Below are 10,363 nucleotides of genomic sequence, written 5' to 3'. Positions count from 1 at the left end.
TGAAGAGAAGTAAGAATTTAAATGCTTCAAAAATACCGAACATAAGTACCTTAGTGAAGAGAATTATGAAACATCACTATCATAAGTAGTAACACACTTGCAAGCATAACATCTCTGGAGAGATGCAACATGCAGTTTTCCAATAGCTTGCAAGAATATCAATATTCTACAACCCCAACGGAATCAATGAGCAAACACAGTATCATTTCTCCGAGGAGGTCTATCAGGAATAGTTCCAGGTTTAAACTTTGAAGCTTCATGTCTGGCAAGCTCAGGCGGCACGGGGCTATTGCTCTGAATGAGCATCTGCTTAAGATCATAGAACACCTCAGAGTCACCCAAGGTCAAGAAAGTTGTGGCCACACCAGTCTTCCCTGCACGCCCTGTTCGCCCAATGCGATGAGTGTACATATCAATGGTGTTGGTCATCTCATAGTTTATGACATGAGCAACATCTGGAATATCAATACCACGACCTGCAACGTCTGTGGCTACCAGAACATTGAAACGCTTATTCCTGAATCCCTCAAGGCTGATCTCTCTCTGCTCTTGCGATTTCCCTCCATGCAATGTTGTGACCTTATAGCCCAGTCTGTCTAAGTCCTTGGCCCGTGCATCGGCATTCTTCTTTGTATTACAAAATACAATAGCTGTTTTATCACCAAGATCATCTAGCAGCTTCAAAAGCCTCTGCATCTTCTCCGACTCCTTCAACATCATCACATTTTGAGTAATTAGATCAGTGGCTTTTCCAGCTGTGCCAATAGTCACAACCACAGGATTCCTCAAATACTTCCTAGCTAACCTCTCCACTGCTGGAGGCATGGTGGCACTGAACATATAGGTTGTTCGGTATATTCTCTTCTCATCAAGCTCCTCATCCTCATTTTCAGGCTTCAAATTGCTTGAAGGCATTGCATCTAAGACACCGACAACCTGTGGTTCAAAGCCCATGTCTATCATTCGATCAGCCTCATCAAGCACAACGTAATTACACTGGTTAAGAACAGCATATCTACGCTCCAAACAATCAATCAGACGCCCTGGCGTGGCAATAACAACCTCACAACCCTGCCTGAGTTTGAACCCCTGCTCCTCTATGGACTGGCCACCGACAATTGAAACAACCTTGATTCCCAAATAATGAGCAAATTTCACAGTTTCATCCTCGATCTGCTGGGCAAGCTCCCTTGTAGGAGCCATAACAACTGCATAAGGGCCTTCAGCCTCGTTTTCCTCTGTCATGGGGGGTAAGCGGGTGATGTACATAAGCATGGGCAGCACAAAGGCAGCAGTCTTTCCTGAACCAGTCTCAGCTATGCCGATAACATCACGCTGCTGCAAACCCAGAGGAATGGCTGCCATCTGGATGGGAGATGGCTTCTTGTAGCCAGCCTTTTCAACCGCCTTAAGAAGCTCAGTGCTCAGCTTACTCTCGCTCCATTTGCGCATAGGTCGAGGGATACGAGACCCCTTGTAGGAGATGTTGTAGTCTTCACGGAAGATGCGCCAATCTCTCTCTGTCATTTCCTCAAGATTCTTCTCAGTCCAATGCCTATCCACACGCATGTCGAAGGCATCGTAGAGCTCTGCAGCAGCCTCTTTCTTTCGTTGAGCGGCAGCCTCCTCCGGCTTCTCCTCCACCCCCTCTTTCCGCCGAATCTCCTCGCGGGTCTCTTTCTCGTGCCGCGCAGCCTGTTTCTTTTGCTCACGGCGATCAATTCCAGCGAGGAAGCCACGGCCGAAGAGAAGACGAGCCTCATGGGGGTTCTGGTAGAGGGAGTTCATGTCGCGGGATGTGTCCTCGGTGTTCTCCCAGTCAAAAGAGAAGCGGAACTTCTCGCTAGGCTTTATGACGCGCTTCTTAGGCTTCTTTGAACCTAGGTATTGCTCCTTGATTGAATCCAACTCCTTTTCCCTCTCTCGTTCCGCCAGCTTCTCGCTGCGGGCACGCTCGCGAGTTCGGGCATCCTCCTCACGCTCACGCTCCCGATCGCGGCGGCGTTCGCGGTCTCGATCCCGTTCTCGATCACGGTCGCGGTCGCGATCATGATCACGTTCTCGATCGCGGTCGCGATGTGAGCGGTGGTTGGATTCAGCGGCGGCCGTGGCAGTAGAAGAAGATGGAGGTTCGTAGGAGCCTTTGGGGCGGTATTGCTCGGCGAGCTCGAGAGCGTGGCGTTTTTGCTCTGCGGCCTCCTCTTCGCGCCGCTGTAGTGCGAGACGCTGGCGCTCTGCCTTGGAGATGAAGACGGGTTTTGCGTCGGCGGCCGTGGAAGGCGCCTTGCGGTCGCGATCATCGAAGGAACGCTTCATGGATTCTTCAATGGTTAAAGAAAGAAAATGGAGGGCAGAGAGGGACGGTCGCTTGGTTCCTCGCAGGAGGGGAAGGTAGGGTTCCGGAATGGTCGTCGGGGTTTGAGAGGATAGCTTGGGGATTGTTGGTATCTTTTTTAGTGAGGATTCAAGCAAGATTATCATTTGATTTATTGACTTTTTTTATTTTTCCTTCTTTTTTTTTTTACATTTAGATCAATTGAATTAAATTTTTATACACATCACATATATAAAATTTAAATCCAAAATTTCTTAGTTAATAACCAAAGCTTCTAACCAACCGATCAAATTGAGTAGCTGTTTAGAACTTTAACAATTATTTGTTTTTAATAAAATCCATTTTAAGGATAAATTTATTTATTATTAATTGCATCATACATAAAATTAACGACATACATAACACCTAAAATGATTCAATCTACACATTTAACATATACATTACTATTATTAAACTTATGATTTCAATGTCTTCATTCCTATTCAAAATCTAGTAACAGAGCCTCGTTGTAATTGATGATGTATAACTCTCTATACCCAATTATGAACAGGTGTGCGGAAGTCAATCAAAAAAAGGTGTAAAAGACTTACGTGATCTCGTTGGTGATGGGATTGGCAGCATGTGTAGATCGACGATAAAGAAAACATGAGGAAGCGATGATAGGATATTGCTGGGAAGAACATTAATAAGATCAATGGTGTGCTAAGGAGAAGTTTTGATGAAAGTTATAGGTGATGTCTTTGTTGTTATATAGAGTTATAAGAGTTAAGCAAATAAATAGCAAGATTTGAGTGTCAAATATATAAATATAAAAACTCTCCCCCTTAAAAGTTTCTTATAAAATTTAAATATCAAAATAAAATTTGAGTGGAAGTTCCAGAGCGTATGTACCTTTCTTTTGTTAAATTTGTGTGTTCTTTAATATTTTAGTTCAAATCCAAACCATAGTGATTGTTGGTTCAATCTTGTGAGTTTCTTTTTTATTAGGTTCTTATTTTGAGAGCTTTGCAAGAGTCATTAAAATCGTATCACATTGATGAAAGTTGTTTGATGGTTAAAACAAATATGCTTGTGTATCATATGAAAGTAAAACTATAGGGCAATATTTTAGACGTTATGAATGGTAAAAACTATCGCACTATATGCACTACTCATTTAAGCAAAATCCCATGAAACTAGCAATAAATGAACCAACCACCACCGACATATTGGTTATATTTGATTTGGTTATTCACAATAGATAGATTTGGCAATATTGGCTCAACTTTGATCATTCCTTCTTCCCCCATGGAGCAAAAATTGAACTTTACAACTTAACATGATAGACCATACATTCATACATCAATACTAACCATAGGTATTTAAAATGAAAACAAAAAAGAAGTTAAATTATGCATTTAAGCTTCGTTTGAAATGGTTTTCTTAATGCTCCTTAAATCAACTTTTTTAATACAAAAATTTTATTTTTCTACTGAAAATTTATTTTATGAAGCAATAAAAAATCGTCCCAAACGAAACCTTAATCTTCTTAAACAAATTTAGTAGCCCTCCAACAGCCCAACCCTGTACTTATCAGAGTCAATATTTCAGGTAATGAGATCTATATAATTACAAATTCAATCCATTTTCAACTTCCCTGTGCTATTTGTAAGAAGAAAATAATGCTACTTTGACTCTGTATTTTAATGTATCTCATCACTTTGTTTTCCGAGAGAAGATCGTCTATAATCATCATTGATAACTGTACAAACAGTTTCAACTCATTACTCACTCCAACTAACCAATCATCAGAATAAAAATATAAAAAACGAGAAAGAATTCAGTTAAAATATCTCCAACAAGTTTCTAATAGCAAAAATGAGCTAACTTTACCTTAAGAATGCAGTCCAATCCTCTTATATATACAAGTCACGTGAGAAAATAGCTAAAAATATGTCATGTTGGTCATTTATCGTTTAATTTTCAGTAAAAAATTACACTGCATAATCACTCTTTTTCAGACATCAACGGGGAATTAGACTGAAGAATACTGCAAGCTCTCCATGGAATTTCGTTAGCCATTGAAGAAGATTTAGTGACAGGAAACAAAGCTTTAACGCCCATAAGAATCATCTTCTTCATTATCAGAAATACCAAGCATGGCGAGAGCTAGATGACCTCCCATATCACGTTTCTCATGTGTTTCATGAAACTGGGAACCATAGCCTGCAAGGCAGCCATTACCACTAAACAAAGGCCACTCACAACAAGCAGTTCCTTCTTCCCCCAGCAACATTGCAAGGACCAGATCAATGCTTGGTCTTGTTGAATCTTCACAGCTCAAACAAGCATTAGCGGCTTGAACCATTCGGTACATCTCCCTCCTGCTGTAGGAGATTAGATTAGGATCGACCAGTTTCTCGATCGCATCCTCGCCTTGCCGTAAAAGCGGTTTCGCCTGTTCAATTCATATATAAGATTTTGATAGTGAGAAGCTAGTCATTCATAGTACACATATATAGCTCTACAAAAATATCATCCAACATGTACAGGACTGGACTCATTGCATTAATGGGGCCTAATGTTGATGCAGATTGTGTTTTGTATGATAACATTGAATATATCATTGATAGTATCTGTTTTCCTTAGAAAAAGATAATGAGTTGAGAAGCAGAGATTTTCTACATGCAAAATATGATTGTGCACCAATAGCTTCGTAATTATGATATACTTACTGGAAGATGGTTAAGAAGAGAGCACTTAAATAACAAGAACTGATTTGGCAAGCAAAGTCCATATTGATGAAATAACCTATAAAAAAGAAGAATTTACAATATTTGATCGCTGAAAATGAAAAATGACTTCTTCCGTATTTTTGATTGCTTGATTGATCCATGTGTTGGGAAATTTCTATATGTGGGCCAATATATTTTATACATATAAATAAAGAATTATACATTAGACGCTATCTAAAATTAAGCCAATTAAATTTGTGATCTAATTGAGTATTAAATTATTATTTGGCTTATGTGACATCTCAATTAAATTTTGTATGGAATTAATTTGTGTAGAGGCCGGGTATTTATTTTATTTTTATGATGGGCTGAAATAAAATATTTACACTTAAAGTATATAAGGGTCATGGTCCCCAGTTTAAGCGGTTAAGTTCTCATTTCCCTCATTTCCCATCTTGAGTGAAAAGAAGGGGTCTCTCGCTCTCTTGGAGAACGCCGCTCTAAACGTGGAAGATCGAAAGACCTTAATTCTGTTTTTCAATGGATTCAGGTACGCTTCCGAAAATTCTTCTCGATGATTTGGCATGTCGTTCGGAGACGATCGAATTGATTTTTGTGTCTCCTAATAGTGATGCTTTTACTGATACTGAAGATATGGGTCTTGTTGCTAAATGTTTTCCTAAGGATGATATTGATACTAGTTTTCATAAGGTTCCTAGTAAAAGAGGAAGGAAAAAATAGCAGTTTATATTACAATCTCCTAGAAATACTCACTCAAATACTTCCCATTAATTTAGTTTATTTATGTTTAACTCTATTATTTTCAATGTAAGGGGGATTGGTTGTCCTTCTTCTAGAATTCATGTGAAGAATTTATGTCGTATTCATAATATTTCTATTTTGGTTTTGCTTGAGCCTCTTATTTCTTCTTCTAGGATACTTAGTACTTCTCATTTTTTGGGCTTTAATTATGATATTTCAAATGTGGCTAATAAGATTTGGATTTTTTGGAAAGATAAGGTTAAAATTGATGTCATTGGTGACTTTACTAAAGTTATCCATTGTCAAATTGAGGTTTTTAACATGCATTGTTGTTCCTCGTTTGTGTATGCTGGTTCATCTTGTTATATTAGGAAATTATTGTGGGACAAACCTTTTAATTTCCATAATATTTATAATTTTCCTTGGCTTGTATGTGGTGATTTTAATGCTATTACTATCCCTTCTGAGAGGGTTGGAAGTTTATGCCCGTCTTATCGATCTATGGATGATTTTAGTAATATGATATTGGATAGCAATCTCATTTATATTGGTTCTTCTTGTAATCAATTTACTTGGAATAGAGGTAATTTATGGCAACGTTTGCTTCGCATTCTTTTTACTAACTCTTGGCTTAGCTCTTTTAATTCTATTAATGTGCATCATATGAGTAGAACTCTGTCTGACTATTCTCCTTTGCTTATTAGTCTTAATTTTAGACACTTTGATGGCTCGTCTCAGTTCATATTTCAAAAAATGTGGTTACTTCATGATTCCATTTTTAAACTTGTAAAAAATAATTGGTATGCCCCTCTTCATCCGGATAACTCATGTTTTTGTATGAGGAGGATCTAGTTTAAGCTGAAAAGGCTTAAGCAGATTTCAAATTGGTGGAAGCTTATTGTTTGTAAAAATTTATTTTCTAATATCTTGGTGGCTGAGCAACTTGTTGAGATGTTGGATTCTTCTTATCAAGTTGACCCTTATGATGCCAATTTATCTCTTTTAAATAAGGCTAAAGAGGATCTCTTTAAATTACAAGTACAGGAAGAAGTTTTTTGGAAAAAAAAAGCTATTGCTAAGAACTTGGTTGAGGGTGAAAACAACACTAAGTGTTTTCATACTTTGTTAAGAGTAAACGATGTAAAAAATGGTATTAGTAAAATCCAAAGAGATGATGGCCATGTCTCTGAAGATACTGAGGAAATTGCCAATCTAACTATTCTTCACTTTCAAAGTCATATCAATAAAACTTTTAATCCCATTCGTATTAATGATCACTCCTTTATTCCTAGTCTTATTTCCCAAGAAGACAATATGAATTTCACTAAACCTCCTTCTTTTGAGGAGGTGAAAGATACATTATTTGGTATTAATAGTGATTTGGTGGCTAGCCCATGTGGTTATATTACTCAAGTTTTTTCAAAAATCTTGGCATATTATTAATAATAATATTTTTGCTTCCATTCTAGATTTTTTGCTCGTAATTATATTCCTAATTTTTTTATGTATGTCTACTTCTATTGTGCTTATTCCTAAAAACAACTTTGTTAAAACTTGAAATAATTTTTGCCCTATTAGTATTTGCACTTTTTTAAAAAAGTTGATTTCTAAAATTCTCATGATTCTTCTAACGTTTCTTTTACCCAGAATTATCTCTACCTCTTAGATTGGTTTTGTGAATGGTAGGGTTATTATGGATAATATTTTGTTAGCTCAGGAGCTCTTCAATGATTTGGATGTCAGAGTGAGAGGTTATAATTTTATTTTAAAGCTTGATATTGCCAGAGCGTATGACAATATTGACTTGTCCTTTATTTATCATATTTTGGAATGTTTTGGCTTTAACTCTAGTTTTATTAATCTTATTAAGAATTGTAATGAAGGAGTTTATTTTTTCTATTATTGTGAATGGGTCCACTAAAGGTTTTTTTAAATCCTCCATGGCTTAAGGAAGGGAGATCCCATTTCTTTCCTCTTTTTATATTTGCTATTGAATTTTTATCTAGAGGCCTTACCAATCTTTTTGAGAATAATCCTAGTCTTTACTTTAGAACTTTGGGTGGTTTTCCCATTTCCCATTTATGTTTTACGGATAACTTTATTGTTTTTACCAATGCTTCTATCAATAGAATTAAAAAACTTATGGATTTTTTTAACCAATTTGTGAGGATCAATAGTTTATCGTTTAGCAAAAATAAAAGCTACTTTATTCCTTCTAAGTTCATTTCTAATAATAAAATTATAACCCTCAAAGATTGTATTGGTTTTAGTCATGGTAAATTACCCATTAAATACCTTGGTGTTTCTTTTCATAAGGGAAGAAGGAAAACCTTTCTTTTTAATGATCTGATTGCCTCTATTCAAAATAAACTTTTATCTTGGGATTCTAATTTTCTTAGCTTTGGTGGTAGGATTACTCTTATTAAAAGTGTTTTGTGCTCTCTTTTGGTTTATAGATTTCAAACTATTCTTCCCACTAAAGCTGTGTGCAATAGGGTGCATAAACTTATTAATAATTTTTTTGGAAAGGTACTTCTATTAGTTCCAAAATTACTTGGGTTGCTTGGGATAAATATTGTAGTGTTCTAGTTGAAGGGGGTCTTGGTTGTAAGAATATATATGACCTGGCTTTGTCCATCTCCATTAAAATTTGGTATAAATTTTGTGCTAAAGAGAGCCTTTGGTCTAATTTTATGTATGTTAAGTATTGTGTTGGCAAGCATCTTACTACTTGTTATTTCAAGCAAGGTGACTGTAGAGTGTGGCAAAGACTTTGCAAGGTTAAATGGGAGGTGGAGCCCTACCTTTCTTGGGGCGTTGGTGAAGGTAAGGCTTTCTTTTGGCGGATTTTTGGTTAGGCAAACAGTCTATTGATTCTATCTTGAACTCTTCTTCTATTGCTTCAGTTAAGGTTAATTATTTCTTTACTAATAATTGCTGGGATTATTAAAAACTTTTTAATGTTGTGCCTGATTTCATTATTCACCAAATTCTTAACTTTCCAATCAATATTGACTCTAAGGACATTCTCTTATGTGATTTACCTAGTAATGGTGGTTTTCATTTAAAAAAAAGCTTGTCATACTTTTAGAGCTCGTAAAAAATACTGATAACATTTTTTCTTTGAATTGGTATAAGAACATTCCTACTACTGTCTCTATTTTTATTTGGAGGGCCCTCCATAGATTTCTTCCTACTGATTATAATCTTACCAAAAAAGATTTTATGTTACCTTCCAAGTGTCAATGCTATTATTATACTAAAAATATGCATCATGTTCTGATTTTTGGTCCGATTGCTATCAAAATTTGGGTTTATTTTGATGAATTGCTTCAATTAAATTGTTTTAATTCCCACATGTCTCTTAAATCCTTTCTTAGGGCTTGGTTCATCAAAGCTAAAGGTCATATCCATAATGTTATTCCCTTTCTCATCCTTTGGTTCTTGTGGTTAGAGAGGAATAATTCTCTCTTCAATGGAATTCAGATGAATCATCAGAAGGTTATTCAAAGGGTTAAAGATAAGATTTTATCTCTTTGTGCTATTAAGTTTCTCTTCTTAAAGAACATTAAAAACTTTCATTTTTTGGGCAATTTAATAAGTCTCAAGTTGGAAGGCTTGCATATTACTTCTCAGGATAATATTATTTATTGGCTCAAACCTCTTATTAATTTTTTTTAAACTGAATGTTACAGGTGCTAGTGTTAAGAGAGTTGTTATTTGCATGTTTTACATTCTTGCAACTTGTATAATTTTGATGATTCCAAATATTATTGTTTAATGTATTGATATATCCTAACAGTTTTTGGAAGATTTATTTTTTCTCTTGTGTGAACTAGCATTCTAGGAAAATCAAACTTCAGACTACTGAATACTTCAAATGAAATTTAGCATGAGAGATTTTGTGAATTGAAGCTTATACTTTTCTTTGAATTAAGTTTGAGAGAGAGTGATTGTAATTGAGTGAATAAACACACACACACACACTTAAGAAGATCTTTAAAAATTTATACTGATCGTACAGGACGAACAGAGTTCGTATGAGACGATCAAGTTAATTATCTCCTCTAAATAGCAATGGAACGAACATGAGTTGAAGAATATTTTTTTAAGTCCTGATCTTCCAGGACGAATGCTTAATTGTCTCAGGACGAAATGTTCTCTGGAAAATTCTCGTTTAGATGAAATTCATATTCGTGCAAGGACGAAATTCTCTCTGGAAAATTTTTGTCTAGACGAACTCAAATTCGTCCCAAGTTAAAATGTCCTCTGGAAATTTTTTGTTCAGACAAAATTCGTATTCATGCCAGGATGAAATGCTTTATGGAAAATTTTTTGTGCAGATGAAAGCAAATTCGTTCAAGATCAAATTGTTCTTTGTAAAAATTTCATCAGGACGAACTTATATTCATCCCAGGACGAAGTGAACCGACTCTTTAAATCTTGGCGACATACTGTAATTTTTTAGAACCGACCAATAGATAACTATTCGTACCGGATTAACCTATTTCGTACGGGATGATGATCGGGTCTGAATTTAGTTCGTACCAAT

At 36.0% G+C, this 10,363-nt stretch overlaps 1 protein-coding gene across 1 annotated transcript; it reads right to left on the bottom strand.

The window, feature by feature from the left end:
• Positions 1-2,460, bottom strand: LOC110109675 (DEAD-box ATP-dependent RNA helicase 21). Its single transcript, XM_020840862.2, has one exon. The coding sequence runs from the start codon at positions 2,314-2,316 to the stop codon at positions 184-186; it is 2,133 nt and encodes a 710-aa protein (XP_020696521.1). The 5' UTR covers positions 2,317-2,460; the 3' UTR covers positions 1-183.
• Positions 2,461-10,363: the final 7,903 nt, after the last annotated feature.

This window comes from Dendrobium catenatum, unplaced genomic scaffold (genome assembly GCF_001605985.2).
Source record: "Dendrobium catenatum unplaced genomic scaffold, ASM160598v2 original_scaffold_21741, whole genome shotgun sequence".
Classification (NCBI taxonomy): domain Eukaryota; kingdom Viridiplantae; phylum Streptophyta; class Magnoliopsida; order Asparagales; family Orchidaceae; genus Dendrobium; species Dendrobium catenatum.
The sequence above is the reverse complement of the archived record's forward strand: the minus strand, read 5'-3'. Positions and strand labels throughout refer to the sequence as shown.

Bases quoted from the DNA above. Each gene is read 5' to 3' on its own strand.
- LOC110109675 (XM_020840862.2), bottom strand. From the start codon at position 2,316: ATGAAGCGTTCCTTCGATGATCGCGACCGCAAGGCGCCTTCCACGGCC.